Source organism: Choristoneura fumiferana, chromosome Z (assembly GCF_025370935.1).
Source record: "Choristoneura fumiferana chromosome Z, NRCan_CFum_1, whole genome shotgun sequence".
Lineage (NCBI taxonomy): Eukaryota > Metazoa > Arthropoda > Insecta > Lepidoptera > Tortricidae > Choristoneura > Choristoneura fumiferana.
In genome coordinates, this window is record NC_133472.1 from 12,506,079 (window position 1) to 12,529,537 (window position 23,459).

The 23,459-nt window shown below is 38.7% G+C and overlaps 3 protein-coding genes across 9 annotated transcripts; 1 reads left to right on the forward strand and 2 right to left on the reverse strand.

Moving 5' to 3' along the window:
• The first annotated feature begins 1,195 nt into the window (after positions 1–1,195).
• Positions 1,196–16,204, forward strand: LOC141427545 (uncharacterized). 4 transcript variants are annotated; one of them, XM_074087089.1, is made up of 8 exons: positions 1,196–2,542; positions 4,894–5,067; positions 5,592–5,804; positions 5,952–6,191; positions 10,080–10,283; positions 14,047–14,167; positions 14,485–14,629; positions 16,084–16,204. In XM_074087089.1, exons 1-8 carry the CDS (start codon positions 1,415–1,417, stop codon positions 16,106–16,108), a joined length of 2,250 nt encoding a protein of 749 aa, XP_073943190.1. In that variant the 5' UTR covers positions 1,196–1,414; the 3' UTR covers positions 16,109–16,204. The 4 variants fall into 4 exon arrangements, with proteins under 4 accessions (XP_073943190.1, XP_073943209.1, XP_073943201.1 ...); XM_074087108.1 differs by lacking the exon at positions 14,485–14,629 and having other exon boundaries at positions 14,047–14,187; XM_074087100.1 differs by lacking the exon at positions 14,485–14,629 and having other exon boundaries at positions 16,084–16,201.
• Positions 7,193–9,160, reverse strand: LOC141427562 (acetylcholine receptor subunit alpha-like). Its single transcript, XM_074087131.1, has one exon. It carries the CDS (start codon positions 9,119–9,121, stop codon positions 7,847–7,849), a length of 1,275 nt encoding a protein of 424 aa, XP_073943232.1. The 5' UTR covers positions 9,122–9,160; the 3' UTR covers positions 7,193–7,846.
• Positions 16,205–16,279: 75 nt separating the features above from the next.
• On the reverse strand, positions 16,280–23,459 carry LOC141427565 (uncharacterized). 4 transcript variants are annotated; one of them, XM_074087144.1, is made up of 3 exons: positions 23,239–23,459; positions 21,553–21,715; positions 16,280–17,068 (listed from the first exon to the last, which is right to left on the reverse strand). In XM_074087144.1, the coding sequence occupies exons 1-3, from the start codon at positions 23,416–23,418 to the stop codon at positions 16,794–16,796; spliced, it is 618 nt and encodes a 205-aa protein (XP_073943245.1). In that variant the 5' UTR covers positions 23,419–23,459; the 3' UTR covers positions 16,280–16,793. The 4 variants fall into 4 exon arrangements, with proteins under 4 accessions (XP_073943245.1, XP_073943252.1, XP_073943266.1 ...); XM_074087151.1 differs by lacking the exon at positions 23,239–23,459 and adding an exon at positions 22,565–22,941; XM_074087165.1 differs by lacking the exon at positions 23,239–23,459 and adding an exon at positions 22,172–22,224.

Below are 23,459 nucleotides of genomic sequence, written 5' to 3' on the forward strand. Positions count from 1 at the left end.
TTATAGTTAAATAAATATTATTTGAGTTAGTTTTAATGTAGACGCAAGGTTTTTACAGTTCCGTAGCCAAAATGGCAAAGACGGAACCCTTATAGTTTTGCCATGTCTGTCCGTCTGTCCGTCCGCGGCTTTGCTCAGGGACTATCAATGCTAGAAATATGTAATTTCGGTACAATAAAATTTTTTTTTTTTTTTTGCAAATTTTCATTCAAATCGAACTTAAAAAAAATTAAAAAAATCAGAATGGTAGTAAGTATATCAAACTTACAAGGAAAACTATAACGGTTAAGTTTTCTTGAGAATTATTAGTAGTTTAAGAAAAAGCAGCCTAAGGTATAAAATATACCTAAACTTGGAATATTCCGTACAAAATACGAAATCCTTAGAAAATTATTACTTATTTTTTTCGTAATGGCTATGGAACCCTATTTCGGACCTGTCCGACACGCTTTTGGCCGGTTTTTTTTCTATTCCGCAAGAAGGATCGCAAAAACCTTTTGCTTTTCACTATCCTTTTAAAGTTGTACAACTATAGCCAGGGATCCTCGTGTATCGTGCCTTCAATGTATTTTTAATGGAGCGTGGTAACAAGTTATTTGATAGGGATATGTATGTACTCGTAGCCTATGATGAAGAAAGAGAGAGAAAGTCCCCGAACAGGAAAAAGACGATATATGTAAATAGGGTCTCGAATTATCTTAAGTTAATAAATAATACGTCGATGGAATTACCCGAATAATAAGCCTTGCATTTTAGCTACAAACCCTGCCGATAACTCCTTAATGAAGGTCCAACTTCTGCTTACCTATCATCCCGGCCGTAGCTCGTGTACCATCTTAGGCCTCATATATATATATATATATATATATATATAATAAGCTCTCGTAATCCCAGTGCGGTTTGGGATCACACATTATTGAATTTCTTCGCACGTAAATCCCGAAAAACTCAGGGGTGCGAGCCGGGGCTCGAATTCAACCGTAGGCTACCATGGCTTAAATCGCTTATAAATTGTATTGAATTTTAATTTAAAGCATGTCTACAAATCTGCCTGAAAACAAAAAGTAATGCTTATGTAATAATAGCCGTTTTAGTGCAAATAAATTTAGCTCATAATTCGCCGTATAGTGCATTTTATTATGCATGACAAAACTAATGATTAATTGTTAAGAACAGCAGCAGAGCCAAGCTCACTTCGGGCGCATGACGAGCGCAGTGAGATTCGAGTTGTGGACAAGCATGGTGGCGAGTGCACAAAATTTTTCACGGTTTAAAGTAGCAGTGAAATGAAATGTGTTTATGATCGACTTTGAAAAGGAGGTGGTTTCTGTTCGAATGTGTTTTTTTTTAACTTCCCCTACTGTGATACGATTTCGATGATTATTTTTAGAGATTAAGTTTTCGTGCCCTAGACATGAGTAGGAAGAATGTTTTTTTTTATATTTGTATCATTGTAATGAATCTGGTGACAATCGTGGTCAGAGCCAATGAAAATATTGCAATTTATCACGCTCCCAAGGCAGTGCAGTCAACGTGGAATAGACCCTGCTATTTATATGGTCAAAGGATTGACTGTTCAGTATTACGTAATAGTTACATTATACCTATATATCCTACGACCAGATTTGACGCACGATTATTTACGCCAAGAAATACTTTTACGGTACCTCTAACGACTGTATTACATTACGACGTAGAATTGAACAAATTCGAGAATCCACAGAACGTGCCATTTCAATATAAATATCAACCGCGACAAATAATATCGGAAAGTGCGCCACCCAAATTTAATATTTATAAAAGTTCGCCACCTCTAACAGCTACAACGTCTTCGGAAATTGGTAATTTGCTAAAAATCAAAAATACAATGACTTTAAGTGAGTTCAAGCAAACAACAAATACAGTCAATATAAATAGATATCCCCCAACAGCTACAACATCTTCGGAAATTGATAATTTGCTAAAATTCAAAAATACAATGACTTTAAGTGACTTCAAGCAAACAACAAATTCAGTCAAGATAAATAGATATCCCCCAACAGCTACAACATCTTCGGAAATTGATAATTTGCTAAAATTCAAAAATACAATGACTTTAAGTGACTTCAAGCAAACAACAAATTCAGTCAAGATAAATAGATATCCCCCAACAGCTACATCTTCGAAAATTGATAATTTGCTAAAAATCAAAAATACAATGACTTTAAGTGACTTCAAGCAAACAACAAATTCAGTCAAGATAAATAGATATCCCTTTACCGAACCAGCGGTCACATCATTGAAAGCAACAGCAACAAGCAGTGCTGAAAACGTTACAGCAGAGTACAATGAGATGTTAACAAAAACAGACGTGTCGACAACCGAACATCAAAACGGAAATTTTGTGCAGTACTCTTCAACAACTTCTAAGAACATTTCCATTTCAAATGACATTTTAACTAGGAAGATTTTTTTCCTACCAGGATCTGGATTGACTAGAAATGAAATACTTTTTCTAAAATTCAAGAAAACTCTAGATCGACTGGAACGCAAATTTTTCTTGGTAAGTGTGTAACTCTTAGTATCAGTATAACAGCTATGTGGGCCATTCATAGAAGTTTGAGTGAGCTGTTTAATCAACTAAACCCTGTCTCCGTCGTAATGTTAGCCTTAGTTATATTCGGTCACGAGCGTTAATTTGGGACCCATTTCGTGAAAAAATCCTTTGTATTGTCATACAAAATGTATGTCATAAAAAATATTCGATCTTAAGTGGGTCTCAAATAAACGCTCGAGACTGTACGTTGTAGTCATTCGATTTATTTTTACAATGAACATCTTTGATTTTACCATCAACGAATACTTATACGGTTGAAAGTGACCAACCACAGACCTTTCTTTCTCGACATAGGTATGTGTGACCAAAGTTCCTGAATTTTAGTAGGGTATACCCATAGGTAGTAGAGTTGTTTAGATGTTTGCAGTCAATGCACAGTGAGTAATTAATATCTTTCGTGCGCTGATATGTCCAGGGGAGTCAGTTAGTTGATTAAACTAGTGAAACACCGTTCGACGATAGGTACGCTAGGTTAAATGATAAGGCTAAACCTGCCAGCAAGCTGAAGTATAACTACATGCCTTTCAAAACATCAAACCATGAAGATATAAATGTTTCAATTAAATGAAAACATATTGCAGAATAACTCTTTAAGGAGTGTTTATCATGAAAGCTATAAATATCCTTACTTCAAGTATTTTTGCATTTGAGGGCCATATTTTTTGCCGCTCAGTATATTTGTTTTGGATATAGTTAAAGACCTTGGTAAAGATATTAAGATAATTTTTATCTCGGAAAATTGCATAGTTCCCGCGGGATAGCGATAAACGAATTCTACGCAGACGGAGTCGCGGAGAACAGCTAGCTATTTTACATTATATATGACACTTGCGTTTATTGCCACAGGTGAAAAACGTGCTATAAAATTTTACATTTACTATTTAAATTTGAATATGATTATAATTATAGTGATAAGGAATATCACAGTGTGTCAAATCGCCTATATGCACAATCATGGTCATAAATAATGATAATGTGTACGATATTAGGTACTTTAAAAAAAACTATTCACCTTTATGCTACTAACAATAAGATAGTTGTTTTTAGAGTTCCGTGCCCAAAGGGTGCCAACGGCACCCTATTACTGAGACTCCGCTGTCTGTCTGTCTGTCCGTCTGTCACAGGGCTCTATCTCTTAAGCCGTAAAAGTTAGACACTTGAAATTTTCACAGATTATGTATTACTGTGGCCGCTATAACAACAAACTAAAAATAAAATAAAGTTACAAATTGAAGGGGGTCGTTATACAAGAAACGTGTTTTTTTCAGCGTTTTTTGGTTGCTAGGCGTTATTAGCCGTTGCTAAGGCGACCGAGTCGCATAGCAACGGCTGGCTATGTCGTTTGAATATTTACCTTTAGGTTTGCGATTTTAATTAAAGATGTTTTATAAAAGCTTCGATAATTAATATAGTGACTGTCTGATTGTGTGGTTTATTTGTTTTTGTGCAAAATTAATAAAGCAATTTATGAACCACAAACCTCAATGAAGCCAACTTTGATAAAGCGCTCGCCAAATCCACACCGTTTACTCACTATGTTTACCTATTGTATTTTACACTAAAAAATCATACTATGTACCTATTTATCACTATTTAAAAGGTTTATAATACATGATTGGTTTTTTGGAGTCTTTTTGTATTTTTTATTTCAACTCCAAATTCGTTACTATTACGGGTATGCCGTGAAACCATATTGAAAATACAAACTGAGACATGGATGCACAGAAAAACCAGAAAAAGAGATCAGCGCTGGGAATCGAACCCAGCCCAGCAATCCGTGCTGCGTGCAGCGGTGGTGTAGGGGTTATAGCATGGTTTTTCTGTGCATCCATGTCTCAGTTTGAATTTTCGATATGGTTTCACGGGATACCCGTAAAAGTAACGAATTTGGAGTTAAACAAAAAATACAAAAAGACTCCAAAAATCAATCATAATTTGAGAGACATCTCTTGTCTGGGTGAGCGTTTTTTTCCAAAATAATGTGACGTTCTTCGATGAGAGCGCAACATAGATGTCGCTAGTGCTGCGGCTTAAGCGTAGTGGAAAAAAGCAACCTGAGATATGTGTGCATAGGATAAAAGTCGTGTCTAGACTCCTGTCCAGCGGTGGTGTAGGAGTTATAGCACGCAACACGGATTGCTGAGGACCTGGGTTCGATTCCCAGCGCTGGTCTCTTTTTCTGGTTTTTCTGGGCATCTATGTCTCAGTTTGTATTTTCGGTACTTAAATTTGCTTAAGTTTAAAAAAACATTTGCCTCTGCCTACTATAGTTTTTCGTCAGCATTTATTTATTGCAGTCAGCATTCACAAAATTAACTGCTATAAGTCCTGAAGATCGAAGAGAAAATGGGATAAGCTTCCTACAATCGGGACTTTTCTTACATTTGTTGCTCGTAACATTATCCACGGATATGGACAAAAATGTTACACAAGAAATCGAAGAATGTATGGGCTTAAATATGACTGAAGCGGTGAGTAATGTTTGAGACTGTTATCGAATCATTTTATAATAAACACGGTATCCTGCGTTTCCGCATAATTATTGTTTACCAAATGTTTCATTTACCAACTATAAGATTTCTCCGAAACCAAAATTTTTTCTCAGAGTATTTTTTTATGATTTTATAGAGAACAGTAGGTTAGGTTAGGTTTATTTTATGAAAGTTCCGAAAATAATATGGTTTCAGAGTAAATCATGACTTGGGAAATAAAACATTTGGGAAAAAATAAATTGTGCGAAACGGCAAAGAACCGAAAGAGAAAAAAGGAGAGTATACTCGTACTATATTCAAACCTTGTTATCGCCGTTTATAAAGTGATTATTACCTTTGGTTCCACTTCCAATAGTTGAACCGATTTAAAATTTGATATAATAAATTAATATGTACCGACACTTAAGTAGGTGCGATGACACTGCTATAAAATAATAAAGTACCGCCAAATAAATAGCTTGTATTCAAAATGAAAAAAAATGTAAAAAAAAACTTGATATCAGGACAAGATCGACATGATCAGACTGGTTGTGTCTTGGCTGCCGGAGTCGAGTGATGTCCTGAAGTTCCGGTGGACGTCGCGGCTCGTACTCGGGCACGCCACGCAGGCCAGCCGCGAGTTCCAGGAGGGCGCCGCCGCCGCCCTACCGCTCCGCCTGAGCTGGCTCAACGGCTCCGAAACCTCTGCTGAGATCACCAAATCCCTCAATGAAATGGTTACCGTCGAGTTTTTACAAAAACTTATTTCTTTTAAACCCTAAGGGAGGGTCTTAATTTTTTTTTATTAAGTTCTCTTTATATTGCGAAGAGCGAATAAATATCTATTTCTATTTTAAATCGTCAGTTCATACCTACTCCAAAAGGTGGAGGCTGATTCCGGTGGCGCCATGCACAACACGTTTGAAGAGGAAGAGTTGTCGTCAGGCGTGTGCGGCGTGGCGCTCGGGACGCTGTACATGCGCGGGCGCTGGCGGGCGGCGCCCACGCTGCTCAACGACTCGCTGCTGTTTCGCGACGCTGAGCCCGCGCCGTCGCGGTACACGCGACTGTTCCGGATCAATGACATCGTCGGCTACGCGTATCTTCATGAATGGGATGCCGAGGTTGGTGCAAATCTATGGGGCAACAACTCTAGTCTCCATCCTGTCATCATCATTCATCTCTATTCTATTCTTTTATTATTTTTATTTATTCTAGGTATTTTATTTTCTATTCGTGGAGGTAATTTTTACTCGTTGGTAGCGTGATGAGTCCCGGGTGTAGTAAATATTATGAACATGTGTGCTATTCTCAGTTTTCTGCAAGCCTTTGTTTGCACTTTGCACTGTGTTTTTTCTACAAAGTATTTACCTACTTTCTTTTCTACAATTAATGGTGTTTTTTTCCTATTTATTCGCACTTATTGCCGCGCGCTTGCGTGAACTATTGGATAATGTATTATAAATTGAAAATATAAACTGAAATAAAGATGCACAGAGATCGAACCCAGGTCCTCGGTATTCCGTACCGCGTGCTATACCGCTACACCACTGCTGGTCAACGGTACAGACACGAATTTCCCCTATGCATCACATATCTCAGCTTGTTTGTTTCTTATTTAGCCACTTAAGCAGTGACGCTAGCGACATCTATACCGTAGCCCTCATCGAGAAACTTTTGGCATTCCATTGGAACTAACCGCTCACCCGGACAAGAGATATCGCTATTAAGCAATCAAATTAAGATTATCAGAATGGTTTTTACAATTTAGGTTTTACGGGATGACCGTAAAAGTAAAAATTTGGAATTGAAATAAAAAATACAAAAAGATTCCAAAAAACCAATCTTAATGTATTATAGTCAGTGCGGACTAGTATGGCAATCTAAGTAGGTAACTGAAAGATGCTATACATCCGAAAACATCCTAACTCACACTTCTCTCGGTCTCCGGGTCGCCTAACGAAAATGTCCGCTCCTCACTACTGATGTTCGTATAGTTAACAAGTATAGGTAGTCATTCACGATGACGCGTGCCGTGATTCTTATTACAATGTTATTAATGTCTAATTTTGACAAAATCACGCGTCTTCGTGGATGGCACTAGGTATAAATATAAAACTCAGGGTATTACTATTAACAGGGCTTTATTCAATAAGTTATACGGTTAAGCTCCTCAAAGCGATGTCGCATGCGACCAGTAGCCTGTGACAAGGAATACGCCCCCGTGTATTTTTTTTTACGAACAACGGCTAAGCCAACGGCAACGGCAGAAGAATATGGTTTTACTTAACCTTGTGCACAGGCTTTGTTTAAATCCGTCATTTACAGACAGTTAATGAAATACATACGCTCGAAAAAAAAAACATAACCCTCTTTCGGGCAGTCGGGTAATAAATACGCGTGTTGTAATTATAATTATACCAAGTGAATAAATTAAAACCTGCTGTAGAACTGCGAGAAGCATTAATTTAGGTACAAGTTTGAAGTCTACTGTATATAGGTATTCTCGTTGCACTAGAGAATATATTTCTGACTGAATTACAGTGAATACGGGTAAAACTTTAAAAAGCAAAATATAAAATGTTGGTCAAGATCTTACGTAGGTAAAAACTGATTTTAACAGTTACATCACCAACCATACGAGTACTTAGTGTAATGAGTTATCTCAAGCCATTTGAAAACAATAAATACATTTGATATATTATTAATATATTCATAGTTATAAGTACGTGACCATCTATAATAATCTTATATTAATACAAGTACATGTAGAACTTGATCAATAGTCGTTACGAGGAATGTAACAGATAATTAACACGGCGTATGTTATGAACGATACAATGAACACACCGCTGTTCAATATGTTAGATAGCTGCAACCATTCGGAAGCTCTTTGGGGTTCGTCAGCGGCAGCGGCACTGGGCCCGGCGGCAGTTTCTGCAAGCGCGACTTTTTCTTCGGACGTCTTGTCGGGATCGAACTCTGTGAAGACGGCGTACTTGGCGGGGCCCGAGGTCGCGAACCGGTTCAGGGAGAGCAGCCAGCCGGGCGCCGGCGCCGTGCGCGCGCGCAGCGCCTGCAGCGCCAGAGTCAGCAGCACCGCCACTAGCGTTATGATCATGGAGTCACGAATGAACAACAAAATGATCGGCGTATCAGCGCTCTCTTTGGGAATGTCATAACCGATCTCAGTTAAGAAAACGAAATGGCAGAAGAGACTGAAACAAGCTACGATCAGTCTCGTATTATCCTTAATATCTAACGTCAAAGATATCAACGTCAACAGCACGATCGCTATAGAGGGAACGACCACCACCGCCGCCGGCCCGGCCGCTTCTCTCTGCATAACGTACGTGTACCTCAACATGGGGTACGTTTCGTTCGGGCAGCAGTGGTAGTGGCCGGTGTATCGTTTCTTTGCCACTTGCAGCAGTCGCCAACCGGGCCCATCTTGGTATTGGTCCGTATTTACCGCACTTACAGAGTCAAAAGTGAAGTTGATTTGCTCTCCTGTGTGCATCCAAGAGCCAAAATATAAAGTGCAGTTCTGTGCATCGTACGGCCATCGTGTTAAGGTCGTGCGACATATACCAGAGTGAGCCATGTGCGGGACGCACGTGACCGTGCCGTTATTAAACAGTCTGCAAGTCGTGTAGAACGAATCCGATTGGTACTTACTCGCGTCCGCGTTGAACAACGACAATTCAGGAGTCCATATTTTAGAACTCTCTATCAGAATCATATTTAATCCTCCGTAGTCAGCAGGTTCCCATTTTAGGAATTCATCTTGCCATGTAAGCGACACCCAACTGTGAACGGTGAAGGTCTCTTCTAGAGAATCGAAGCTGATATATTTAAGTATGAAACCGACTTGTACGTTGACTGTGGATTTATGGTCGAAGACGGGGCGGTAGTCTGAGCTGTACGATTCCATGAGGCATTCCTGTAGCCGCGCTTGGTGGTGCTGCGGCGGGGCGGTGGGGGCGGTGCAGTCGGTCTGCGCGTGCGCGGCGCCGGCGCCCAGCAGCGCGAGCGCGGCTGCTAACAGGAACATGATCGATGATCAACTGGACTCAACTACGCGCAGGACGCAGCGCTCTCTCTGCCAGGCATTAGTGTTACATGACACCGCTCTACGCCCCCTAATGATAACCAATATCATAGCGATTATTGTCATCTGTTGTAAGTTGGTACCAAGGATCATCGAGTTGTAGTTGTACCTACCTATTATTAAGTATTCTCTTCATATTTTAGACGACCAGATGGCCTAGTGGTTAGAGAACCTGACTACGAAGCTTGAGGTCCCGGGTTCGATTCCCGTGTTGGGGCAGATATTTGTATGAAAAATACGAATGTTTGTTCTCGGGTCTTGGGTGTTTAATATGTATTTAAGTATGTATCTATATCTTTATAATTATATTTATCCGTTGCTTAGTACCCATAACACAACCTTTGCTAAGCTTACTTTGGGACTAGGTCAATTGGTGTGAATTGTCCCGTGATATTTATTTTATTTATTTATATTTGAGTGTAGACTGATTTTTGTGTAACGAATCTATAAAATACTCATACATGACTCAAAATGCACACTCGAATTCCCTCAAACCGTTGACGTCGATAACTGGGTCCACTCTTTTGTGTTATTATTATTATTAACCTACCGATCAATTTACACAAGCACTAGGCTTTGAGGGCTTCACCACAGAATAACTAATAGTACTGCCTTGACATGTCGTGGAAAGACGCTGATGATTGTACCACTTACTTGACTGACGATCGATGTCCTTCGTGATGTCCTTCAAGTATAAGTACCTTTTTGTATAAAGATAGGCATACATTATAATTATATTACTACTTATTGTTAGGTACTTACCCGTTTACCTACATTTTACACCGGAGAGTCAAACATGTCGATAATGCATTGTTTTCTTCACAGAAATAGCTTGCAATTTGTTCCGCACACGGTCTACTTAAGCGGAAATCGTTATATAATTACAATTTTGTGTTTCCAGGCTATAGAAATTTCTTACGCTACGCCCGGCCTGACTCTGCTGATGTTGGTGCCGAAGGAGCCGTCGCTGAGGAAGCTCGTCGAGAAAGTGACGAGTGTTGGGCTGGAGAGCGTGCTCGCAGTTATGCACCAACTACGGGCGGCGGTCACGCTCCCCCTTTACACGCTGCGTATGACTCTATTGTTGCCAAATAAACTAGAAGATGTAAGTTAGCACATGTTCATTCGGTTGAGCCAATCCTTTCGTGTGCTTAAGCACGGATCAGTGCAAAATTTAAGACTGAATACCTAAGCCCAAATACCTTTATAAGGTAAACGAGACTAGAAGGGTGTTCTGGCGCCACAGTGATCGATTCTCAGCTTTCAGTAGGGTAGGGCGGGGCATGTTGAGCAAGGGGGTAAGTTGAGCATTTGAAATATCTCCAAAACTAAACACGCGACATAGGAACATCAAATGGCGGAAAGTGAGGTCCGGGGGAGGGGAACACTTTCCGCCATTACCTGTTGCCACGCGACGTAGGAGTTGGTGACACGCGTCATTTGTTTTTTTTAAGAGTTAAAAAGTAAAAAAAGTTAACTGTGGTATTTTACTTCTAAAATTTTGAAAACAGATGTTTCAGGCATCAGGTAAGCATAAGTACTTAGTAAACTTATTTAGTAAATATTGTCTATTGTGTTTTAATACGTTTGTTGTCGTAGGTATTACCAATTTTATTATAACCGTAGATTTAATAAAAAACGTGGCAGGGGGCTAGTTGGTCAGTTTTTCACGGGGCAAGTTGAGCATTACTGATTGAACTGATTACATGATCGTTGCAAAGAAGTAACAAATCTTGTTTGTTGTTTTCATTCTAGTATTATATTATGATAGTATAGAATATACGTAGTAAGTGTTAATTAAATTATAATTTGAAGTTTATCTATATTACTAGGTAGTTACCACGACAGGCAGTTCTTGAGTCCTAACTAATGAAATGTGATTCAAAAACTCCGTTAAAATATGTGATTAAAAGACTAGTTTCTTCGTAATAAAGAAATATAAGCAATAAATAATGATGATTTAACTATTTTTCTTCATAAAATTCTCACCTTGCTCAACTTACCTCTTATACATGCTCAGCTTACCTCACTATCGAGGTAAGTTGAGCATGTTTACTTTTGTTCACTTAAAAAGCGAATTTCTGCTAAACAACACAGAATATCGAAAATCTGTCTGGATACGTTTATTCCCAGATAAATATCCTTACAGTCAAAACGGATATCATATATATATCATGTTTCTAACGCAAACCATCACGAAAGTACAAGACGTTAATTCCAAAATTGCTCAATGTGCCCCGCCCTACCCTATGTCGCCGCCGTCCTAATTTATAAGGTCATTGGTCCATTTGGCTAGCGTAAGTCGTTCACTGAGAGTGTGACCTCCTATTTGTGTTCACAACTCTAGGCGGATTATTATGTTCGTGCGTTCTTTTAAAACACGTAGGTATATGAATTTAACATTAAGTAGATGTTTCACCAACCATTGATTAATTTTATTTGACGAATAAAATGCGACGCTGACTGTGATGCTGTCTCCGTCTATTCGAACAAAACAAACAGAGACTGCATGTGACGACCGGATAGCCAAGTGGTTAGAGAAGCTGACTACGAAGCTTGAGGTCCCGGGTTCGATTTCCGACCGAGGCAGATATTTGTATGAATAGTACCTACGAATGTTTTTTCTCGGGTCTTGGTTGTTTAATATGTATTTAAGTATGTATTTATCTATACATATAAGTATGTTTGTCCGTTGCCTAGAATCCATAATACAAGCTTTGCTTAGTATGGGACTAGGTCAATTAATTGATGTCAATCGTCCCAAGATATTTATTTATTATTATCACATTTATCCGTCAGATAAATTAAATCAATGAATGGTGTAACTATAGAAAGTAACTAGAGAAATAAAAATTCGACTTAAGGTTTTACTCTTTGAAATCTAAAGGACTGGACTGACTTGTACCTTTATCTACACCCATAGTAAAGTCACCATTATGCGTTCAAAAAGGATAGATAATGACCAGCATTGCGACATTGGATTCTATTATGAACACGGCAGAATCGTAATTACGACAAGTAATGAATATTACCGCACCGAAGCGGTGGCGGGGCTTTCAAGAAGGTTCAACCTTCAGGCGCAGGAGCTCGTGGGGCAGACATAGTTCTGGTTGCAATGCAAGTCATTCTCAATGGTTCTTGAACGCATGATAGAGGATTTAATATAATCGATGTAAAGGAAAGTAACGTATGCACGTATGCAACTGTAATTAATTAGGCCTTATTACGCTTCCCTATTTCAAATCAATTACCATCTATTACTAAATAATTCCCTATTTCAGATGGGAAATGCAGGGTGTGCGTAAAAAAAATACGTTTAAATCTTAGATAGGTATAAATAATTAGTCGACCAAGAAATTGCTTTACAAATTTTAATGACAGTTCCTACTTCAGGAATCTCTCAGAAATAGAACAATAAGGCTGATTGTCATATTGACTTAGCTTTGACGTTTTAAGCGCTAAAAAATAAATGTCATTCAAACTAGGGTGGTAATAGTAGATTGTTGCACCAAGCAGAAACTTATGTATTATTGCACCGAGTGCCGATTTGGAGCCCGAGCATAAGCGAGGGCTTTAAAAAGCACGAGGGCAATATAAATTACTAAATGCGAGGTGCATAATCTGCTTTTCTTTCAACTATTACTGCAGGGCTACTACGAAACTCGAAGTTCGTGTCGTGCGGTCCCTCTGACACTTATACTATTTAATACGAGAGCGAGAGGGACGGTACGATATGAACTTCGAGTGTCGAGTTTCGTAGTAGCCATGTAGGAATAGTAGACGAAAAAAAACTCATGCTAAACAATGAATAGGAAAGAAATGTCAGTAGCACTCGATGATTCCATTTTTGTAAGTTTACATTCGCACTCTCAAAAAATGTCCACGGAAAATTCACAAGGTTCCCGCCAACTTGTTTTTTTTTAATTTCTTACTTTTTTTAGCAGAGTTAGTAGCCAGTACCCAGTGCCGTAGCAGATATTTTTATCTGTCAAATGTGTCAAATTTCGGATGGGCGCCAAGTTTTCCAACCAAACACACAAAGTTTTTTTTTAAATATAAGTACGGCTACTTACTGCTTTTGGTAGGATTGGTAACAATTATTTGTACGCAATCTCTCAAATTTCATAAGACCGTCAGGTTCACCAACCTAACACTAGACTTTTTTACACTTTGCATGCTAACTTTATACCAAAAATACTGTGTTACCTCTTTGGTGATGCATTTAAAAAAAATCTAAAACAATGTAATAAAGGATTTGCATACATTTTTTCTGCATCTAGAGCAGAAAAGTTCCGCTTTGTGCTGGGTATTTAGTGCGGATATGATGAAATTAAAGCATAGTTGTAAGAAAACCAATATCTTGATCGACTTATCCTCCTAACGCTCAAGTCAAATTTTTGTTTTATGAACATGAAACTTTATGTCATTTCTGAGAGAGTTCAATATCAAATTACTGATAAGTCCTCTATAAAGGACTTTGGGCGTTTTAGGAGGACATTCGAACCAACTTCACAATTTTTCCTTGTTAAGCACTGACGACCGTACGTACCGGCACTTTGAATGAGGTCATCATTACTTTAGCGTCTAACCTTTAAATGAGACCAACTTATGAGAAATAAATATCAGAGCCACAAACTATGCCGAGTATTCTGCCCAAATAAGGAAAAAGGCGATATATGTAAGTACTTATCGGCGTTATTTATACCGTCGTGGAGGAGACATTCTGCTTCAGTTACAAGTTGTTGGTACAAATAGGTAACACAAAAGTGTTTTTTTTAGATACCGGCTTTTGGCTTTAGAGGGCGGGCAGTATTGTGATCACAGAAAAAGTTTAAATCATTACTTACATTACAATACAATGTTTTCAGATGGGAATGCCAAGCTTGCTGAGCACGAACGAGACAGACTGTAACACGCTGAAGTTTTCACACGCCGTGCAACGTCTGATGTTCTGGGCCGAAGCAGGACGCAACGCTTTCAAGGACGACGGTGAACAGCAACCTTTAATTGTAATGAAGCCTAACTAGACACCCAATGGCATTGTAGTCTAAATATCGCTGAAAGTACTTTTTAAAGTGTCGCTAATCCCACTTAGGGGCTGTTTCACCATCCATTGATTAGTGTTAACTGACGGTTAAATGTGATGCCGTCTCTATTTGTTTTATTCGAATAGACGGAGACGGCATCACATTTAACCGTCAGATAACACTAATCAATGGATGGTGAAAAAGCCCCTTAATATTGTAAATGCGAAAGTTTGTAAGACTGTTTGTTTTCGTTTTAGATGAAATTTGGTATACTTACAGATATTTTGAATCCCGGGGAAGAAGGAAGTTCTGTATGGAACCCTAAGAAAGTAAAATGCAATCAAAGCATTTGCCACCCTTATTGCTGCAATACTTATATCACGAATGGAGCGCAGCGGGGCTACTACGAAATTCGAAAATCGAAGTTCGTGTCGTTCTGTCCCTCTGACGCTACGTATAAATCGAAGAGTATAAGTACCTATAGAACTGTTATGGAAGTTAAAATAATTTTTAGTTAGGGTTCTGTACCCGAAGCAGAGAGTAACAAATGAAAGTTTTTTTTTTTAATTTTTCGATTAGTTACGGAGTCGAAGATAATTGAGATACGTCAATGACACTTTTTTTCACGTTTCGGCTTGGCCATCTAGATGCACGTGTGGGAGGGTGCGAAGTACTAGGTGGGGGTAATGAAATCTATCGCTGCGCTCATGGTGGCCAAAAGTAGAAATAGTTCTGGCTCTGTCATCTGTCATACTCATATGAATCTGTCATTAACAAAGCAATTAGTATAGACTTTAACTACCTAATTTTAGTAATAGATGTTTGTAATATGATGCGAGCTTGAATTATTGAACACTGTCCCTGTTTTGTTCTTAATTACTCTACATTTCGGACATGTCCATCAGCAATTTTCCTTATGAAACGGTTTGTGGTTGAAATTTTATATTGAGTGATACTCACAAAACCGGTCTTCAAAATGATACTCATTTTGATCTGAAAACGATATTTCATTTATTACTAGCGATATAAGCACAATTATATAATTTTACTATTATTCAAAGAAACCAATAAGATAACTTTATCTTTTCGTATTAGGTACAGTAAAAGTACAACTAAACATGAAGTAAACAAACCCTGACACAACGAAAATAAAATACACTTTTTGAATAAATTTTACTTACCTCATTTAATTTTAATGACCTAAAATTAATTCACAACCATTTGTCCACCCAAATCACGGTATTACAGTAATTTTGTATTATAAATTGATACGTTATAGGATGGTTATAGGTTTACGTCAGAGCAACAGAGCCAGAAAAGTTGCGGACGCTAGGTGGCGCTGATGTCGTGCACGGAGCCAATATACAAACAACACTGGAGGTTGAACGCCGAACATCCGTTTGAAACAAGAAATTTGATCTTTATTACGTCATGAACATATTCCATCTCTTTCTTTAGTTAGGTTAAGAAAGAGATGGAAGTCATCCGTGAAATGTGAAAGAAAGAGATGGAATATATAAATAATTAATACAGGTCAAACTTCTTCGTTCGGCGTTCAACCTCCAGTTTTGTATATAAGCTCCTTGGTTGTGACCAACACGATTTTTTTAAATAGTCGGCCGTGGAAGGTTGGATATAAGTAAATTTCAATTTATTATTATTCTCATTTTTTGTGGTATTTTATTTTCCTCACAGTCGAAATGAAAAGTATAGTGTCTAACTCGGGTGAAATTACCCATTTCCCCTAGAACTATTTAGAAATAGAAATGATGAGAGATGAGATTCGAAATATCTCTGGTGAAATGGGTCACTTTCCACCCTTGGTTATCAATCTACTATAGCTTTACTAGTTAACAAAATAAAGCGTTGTTCACACAGGTATCGAGTGGGACCCGAGGCCTGAGATGGAGATAGTTGTGGACCGCCCCTACTTATTTTTCGTCCGCTGGCATAATATTACGCTCATGAATGGTAATTTCGTACTCTAAATGCAATATTTGCACTTTAGACATATAATTATACGGTAAGATAGTAAGATATATAGGTTATTTTATTACGAAAAATAAACACTCACTACCAAATAAACGATACATTTACTGAGCTTGAAATAAGATGATTGGGATTTGTTTTATTTTTTGCAACAATAGCCAGTTACTTAGGTAGAGGCACCTACCTCAAGAACAGTTGCAGATTTATCTGCATTGCATGGCTTGGTTTCTGTCAAAAAACTTCTACACTGACTAAACTAGATCCAGCTGGCAAGTCAGACATTTCCCAATACGAACTTAGATTTATGAGATAAAAGAAAAACAAATGCCGGTAAAACCCTCCTTAGTACGCCGATAGTGCTGGAACCAGTGGTTTACCTACTAACTGCTAAGGTATACGTCCTAGTGCTCGACATAATAATGCCCAACAGACGACACCCTGCTGTGTTCTCTATTTATAATGACATAAGATTAAAGATGCCGACTATTGGGACAGTGACGAGCACTCGTACGTTTACCTTACATACCTAGTTGAAATAAATAAATAAACCGATTTGACAACCTCTTTTTAACGTCAGTTAATAGATAGGTGGGTATGGATCATTCCGCCTCATATGAATCCCTATCCAAATCATCGTTCGTAGGGTGTTGCCCGTAGAACCGTTCAGGCTCGCATTGCACGTGGTCCTTCGCCACGCAGACGACGCCGCTGCGGTGAAGTATGGCGTGAAGATGCGTCCTGGTGGGCCAGAAAGGTGCGCGCGCAAACGCCGCCGCCGCGCCGCCCGCGCAATCGCGCATTACCAACACCTCGTCGCCACGGTGCCCGAAGATCTGCCACTGATTCGCCCTTTGCTTGTGTAGAGACAATTCACCTGAAAGACGCCGAATTATGTACACAGAATTGGCATTGTTCATATTTTACCAATGTACCCTGATTCAAAAACCATTTCGAGGAATAGGGTTTTTGAAAACTTTTGTCCTATTCTGATCCAAAAATACTTAAGGGTTACGAAATCATAGCCAAAAATATGTTTGACCTTTCTAAGGGATAAATCCCTTTACCTTAAGTAAATCCATAAGTAGGTGCCATGGACAAACCTAGAGCCTTAAAGCCGCGTTCACACCGGGCCAACGGTTCGTTGGTATTCGCCGGCGATCCGGAGCGTGGCGGTAACATCAAAGGAATCGTACGATTACATCGAATCCAGTGTGGACGGTTCGCCGAATGCCAACGAACGAACGCTCAACGAACGGGCAAAAGCGTTGCCAGATAGGTACGCAATAGTACGCACGGCGTACTATTTTATGGCCTTGCGTACTCGCGTACTCATCGGTCGATTTGCGTACTATTTCTATATTTTAGAACCTGACAGCCTAGCTGTTCCTCCACTTGACAGAAATATATTTTTTAGGTTCTCCGATTAATATTATTTAGGAACGCACCCAAAAATGTTAACTACTAATACTTCTATAGATTACGTGGCAAGCAAAGCAAGTGACATTGACAAATCTGACCTAAGCTAAAAGCGAGTTAAAATTGGACAAGTGAAAGTTTGCACGGAACCCGCGGTGCTCGAGTCAGACTCGCACTTAGTCGGTTTTTAAGGCCTTTGCATAAAGCACAGTTTGTCAATAAATATTGTACTGCGTGCGTACTCAAACTTGAATTTGCGTACTATTTTTAAGAGCTGCGCGTAACGGAACGTAACGTAAAACCCATCTGGCAACACTGAGCGAAATACAAAAAGCGTAGCGTGCAGCGGGCTACTACAAAACTCGAATCTCGAAGTTCGTGTCGTGCGGTCTCTCTGAAACTATACTATTTAATATAAGAGCGAGAGGGAAGGTACGATACGAACTTCAAGTTTCGAGTTTCGTAGTAGCCCTGCTGACGTCTGCAGGGCTACTACGAAACTCGAAGTTTGTTTCGTGCGGTCCCTCTGACACTTCATACTACTTAATACATGCGCGAGAGGGACGGTACGATACGATCTTCGAGTTTCGTAGTAACCCTGCTGATTTATCCCGTTCTAACCGAACTTGTATATTGCCATTAAAAAAAAAAAACCTTAAATAAATATAGAGAGCTCATTACAGTATAAAACTCAATGAGGGCTATCGCGAATGAATTCGCCGCTAGAGTGTAGCGTGAGGTCTAAATGTCAAATCTCACTACGTTTATAATTATAATAATTTTATGAATATTTTGCAATATCTGAAATTATTATGGCAAATATACGTTTCAATGAATGTTGTGTTTTTTTGTCTTTCATTTGTCCTTTTCCGACAAAACGACTATGCAACACTGTGGCATGCTCGATATTTTTATGGTACCTAAACTTTGTTTTCACGCGTAATAACCTCACGCAACAGTGTCTAGTGTAGCCCATTAAAATCATATTCGTCGTCGTCCATTTTTAACCGACTTCAAGATTCTATGGAGCATATAACCACTACGTTTTAGTTCTATGAAATCGTATGTTCACCGATTACCCGATCAAATTTTTTTTTAATCGAAAGGGTATTCTTCTGAGGTGGTCCCATTATCACCAAGTCGATCTAATGATGGGATCCTAGGGAAATCGAGGGCAAACCTTTTATAGGCACACCTATAGCGATTTTGACATTTTTAGCATTAAGATAAACTTACATTCATTTGGTAAACTGAACCTGATGAAGAAGACCGTGGATGACTAATGGAATTGGTCAAAGCTAAGTAATGCTCGCTCGTCTATTCGTCTAAACGATCATGATTAATTACCTAGATAAGCGACTAATAAGGAGCTTTAAGTTAATGATTCTTTCGAACTGATCTGATGCTGAAGCCGGAAGGTAGGCAACGGAACTCTGTTATAAAACAACGTAACTAAGCCGTTTTTGGGCTTAGTGGAATCGTTGTGAGATGTACTTTGGCTACATATCACTAAAAAGTGAGAAAAAAGAAAAATTTTAACAAAAAAGTAAAACCAACTCCAAAAAAATAAAAAATAACAAAAAATAGAACCGACTACAAAAAACCATGAAAATAATTTTCTACCAGTCTGAAGTCGGTCCCTGAGCACGAGTCAGCAGGAGTGATTGAAGCCCAATATACACGTATAGTTGTAGGTGAGGTAGACGATTATAGGTCCACTCCTGCTGGCTCGTGCTGAGGCACCGACTTCAGACTGGTAGAAAATTATTTTCATGGTTTTTGTAGTCGGTTCTATTTTCAGTTAAAAAAAAAATTAACCGACTTCAAAAACTTCGGGTGTTTGTTACGCGATAACTCCGCCAATTGTGGGCCGAATTTTTAAAATTCTTTTTTTAGTTCAGGTGGTCCCATTGACACCAAGTCAGGATCTGATGATGGAATCCTGGAGAAATTATTAGTTTGACATTTGGAGACCTTACGTACATCTTTATTTCTTTCTTTTAATAATTATTTTTAATTTTTGACATTTGGAGGCTTTTTACACCTCTGAAGATTGTATAATTTAATTAATTAAATTAGTTTAAGTACTTTGACATTCTGAGACTATATACATCTCTGAATTATTTATTATTAACTCAGAGACGTTCCATATCCCCTTGCTATATTTAAGGCTGTATATTGTTAAGCTTATGGATTTTAAACTTGTATATTTTTAGTTTAATTTCTAGTCACAGGCTCGCGACGACGAAGTTACCAAGATGATCCCATAGAGCTTATGGGAACGGAAGCAATACCATGCCCTCGGTACCGCTCTGCTTTCAGAGCATGACATGAGTTCGTGTGAGCTAACTTTGGGGGCGGCAGACGTGAGCTTGCCTTCGGAATCCAAAAGCTTAATGGTTACTTGACCTGAAATGTAAATTTCAGAATTAAATTATTTTTATTATTATTATTTTTATTTATGACGGTGGAAGCAGTCTACTCTTCCACTGAACGTAGATAATACACACAGCCTTATTCATAAAAAGTTAGAGCCTCCTTGAAGGAGGCTCTACCTTTTTATGAATAAGGCTGTTAGTGTTTAGTTTTGTAACTAAGGGACCCAATACATCCCTGTATTATTATTTTATTTTTGTAATTTATTTTATTTTATTGTATACTGTAGTTTTTAAGTATTTTATTTGTAAATAATATATGTTGAAAAAATGACTTTCTGCCAAGTTTCATGCGGCGCATTCTTCTTGGCAATGATGGTCTTTCCGAAAGCGCTGGTAGTTTAAAAAATGACGTGTAAAAGTGCCCATTGCGGCCTATTTACTGAATAAATGATTTGAATTTGCTTCGCGCTCGACTTGGCGGGGGCACCACTGTGCCCCCAGATTTGATGAACTGGACCTGATGATGAAGACCGTAGGTACCGGTACTCTGTTATAATAGTACATTGTGTCTTAAGGGCGGTAAATAAGGAATTACGAACGAGAGTCTATGAGAAGCCCGAAGTCGAAGACTGAGGGCTTTAATGAGTCGATGTTCGTAATTCTAGTACCGCCCGTGCGACATACAATGTTTTTCATCACATTTGCAAGTAAAATTTTATATTTGTAAAAGAAAAAATATAATTCTTCCAAATATTGGCGATACCTTAGGCTGTGCTCTTGGCAACGTCGCCCTCTACCTCCCCCTCCCACAGCATGCGCCGCAACGTGCATGTGCATGTGGTGGTCCATGTCGTCCTGCAGCAGCGCGCGCACGGGCACGCGGCACGGCGCAGCGCCATCAGTACGGGCACCGACTCATTTACCGACCTTGGGCTTCATGACAAGACAATGTGTACGCGCAATGACTCATTTACCGACCACGGGTTTCATGACAAGCACATTAAGGTCGAGGGGTTTATTTGGGGGGTTGCAACTAAGGTAGCCTGCATGTTACGACACTGTTTACGAGCAAGTGTGATGAAAAATAATATAACTAGGTATGCCGTGTTTGAGCTAATGGAATCATGGTGAGATGCACTTTGTATACAAATCAGTAAAACTATGAAAGAGTCTATTTTTACAAAAAATGGAACCGACTTCAAAAACCTGGAAAATATTTTTCTACTTGATTGAAGCCCAGTATATAGTATGTAGGTGAGGTAGACGACTATAGTTCCACTCCTACTGGCTAAGGCACCGACTTCAAACTAGTAGAAAATTATTTTCAAGGTTTTTGAAGTCGGTTAAATTTTTTGTTATTTTAGCAAAATTATATATTTAAGTTCATACGTTACCGGACAGTCGTTGCTTTAAAAATTTACTCAACTAGAAGTATATGTTAGGTAACTTATTTAACTTCCTATTTTTACCTCTGGAGCATACCTTCATTGAAAACACATGCTTCCAGCGAACATAGAGCATTCGCTAAGATTACTTATGTTACGGTATAGTTTTAGGATAGTACCTTTTGAATTTTGCACTAGAAAGATGTTCTCTAGGAGTCCACTGTCACTCCCATTCCCTTGCAGAAAGTGCTTCCCTTGGGGCGACAGCACTTCTAGGAAACATTGACTCCAATCCACTGAATTGCTGATTTTACCAAATTTCATGATGTACTGATCGCGCTCCTGTATACAAAAATTACATATACCTAGGTATTCTGTGTACTTGATTACTACACTGAACTAAAATAATTTCTTTGCTCACCCGCGACCTTATGATAGCTAAGTTTATGCAAAATATGCGTGTTAATGCAGTTCCTCAACCTGCACACTGTAAGAACACACACGAATTACACAAACCCATCTATCACCTACTACCACCACACCACAAACACTGAAATAGTGAAATGCCAATATACCTAGTGCCATCCACAAAGACGCGTGATTTTGTCAAAATTAGACATTAATGGCATTGTAATAAGAACCACGGCACGCGTCATCGTGAATGACTCTACCCATAGGTAGGTAATAAAATATACTCACCGGCACAAAATTTGGCCCACTCTCCATACAAAATTATTTATTACTGCATACATTTGAGGGCCAGATTTTTTGCCGTTCAGTATACATACGAGTAAGTACCTAATGTACAATCAAGTGCAACTCGAAGAAATAGAATCGCGCACCGAATCGTGTGACGTTATTTATGGAAGGCCCCTTAGGTTCATTCGTGTGAATCTGAACGACTTTTATATTTGTCGCTCCTCAATTTTGATTTATGTACATACATTGTTGAGAGTTGCCAAAACAAGGTTTGGGTCAGGCGACTTGCTGGCCAGACTAATAGGTACTCGTACCTTGGCCTTCAAGATAACGTGTTAACTTAACTTCTTCTGCAACCAATAAGATGGCGTTGTTCGGGCGAACCTAAGATTGTAAATTTTCTCGTAAAGGTTACTGCATGCAAACGCAGACGAAGCTGCGGGCTCTTTGGCTACGGGTTAAAGCTAGTTTATCATTATTCATTCTACCTACTTGACATCGGATGTCACTCGTTACGGATCAGTTGTTGATGTTTTATTTAGTACTGACGGTACTGAACTGACAAAGACGCTCCGGTGTCAATTAACCACGAATACAATGCACATGCACCTAGCACGAAGTTTTATTGAGTTGGTATTATGTTACTCGTCTGATCATGTACTTACAGTACGATTACTTGGAGTTAACACTTGACAGATGGGTGTGCCTTCAGTCAATTTTCAACTTTGAGGTCATACAAATAAAATAGTTTTTACATAATCTGTAAACGTGGGTAGCGGTATACTAAAAATGGCTTTATATGAATGACGTCAAAGTTGAAAATTGATTGAAGGCACGCCCATCTGTCAAGTGTTAACTCGAATTAATCAAACTGTAACATATAGTTTTTAACAGATAGTTTTTAAGAATTGAAAAATTATTCATTGCCGAGATGAGCCACTTAAAATTTTTGTCTTCTCTTATAGATTGAAGTGGTGATTATATGAAATTTATGCAGTATTTAATAGGTAATTTTATGTAGAATGGGCCAAATTTTGCGTCGCTCAGTATATTTTTTTAATCGAAAATGTCTACTTGATCTCTGAATATAAATACACATCGTAGACATGCATTTCACAGGCCAATATTAATAAAATGTTGTCGTTATTTAGGGAAAAGCATCTTACCAACTCTGTAGTAGCTCTAATTTGCAAACTGAAACAATTCACGCTCTTTGGTTGAGTGTAGACAGTGAGCCAGGTGCCGACCAACGCTTCCACGTCTAGCGCAGGCCCGCTTTTGTAATGTGGACACGGAACCACTTCCAGTAACAAATAACTTAAAAATATTAACGATATACCATACATATTATTCAAGTCGATATTATAGAAATACGCGCAACCGTGTC

What these genes read in the sequence shown, in the direction of transcription:
- LOC141427545 (XM_074087089.1), top strand. Translation starts at nt 1,415, where the DNA reads ATGAGTAGGAAGAATGTTTTTTTTTATATTTGTATCATTGTAATGAAT. An exon ending in GCTTAAATATGACTGAAGCG is followed by an intron (nt 5,068 to 5,591) that starts GTGAGTAATGTT and finishes ACTTGATATCAG; the next exon opens with GACAAGATCGACATGATCAG. An exon ending in TACGAAATTCGAAAATCGAA is followed by an intron (nt 14,630 to 16,083) that starts GTTCGTGTCGTT and finishes TTGTTCACACAG; the next exon opens with GTATCGAGTGGGACCCGAGG.
- LOC141427562 (XM_074087131.1), bottom strand. Translation starts at nt 9,121, where the DNA reads ATGTTCCTGTTAGCAGCCGCGCTCGCGCTGCTGGGCGCCGGCGCCGCG.
- LOC141427565 (XM_074087144.1), bottom strand. Translation starts at nt 23,418, where the DNA reads ATGTATGGTATATCGTTAATATTTTTAAGTTATTTGTTACTGGAAGTG. An exon ending in TTAGAGCTACTACAGAGTTG is followed by an intron (nt 21,716 to 23,238) that starts GTAAGATGCTTT and finishes TTTTGTATACAG; the next exon opens with GAGCGCGATCAGTACATCAT. An exon ending in TCTAGTGCAAAATTCAAAAG is followed by an intron (nt 17,069 to 21,552) that starts GTACTATCCTAA and finishes GGCGTCTTTCAG; the next exon opens with GTGAATTGTCTCTACACAAG.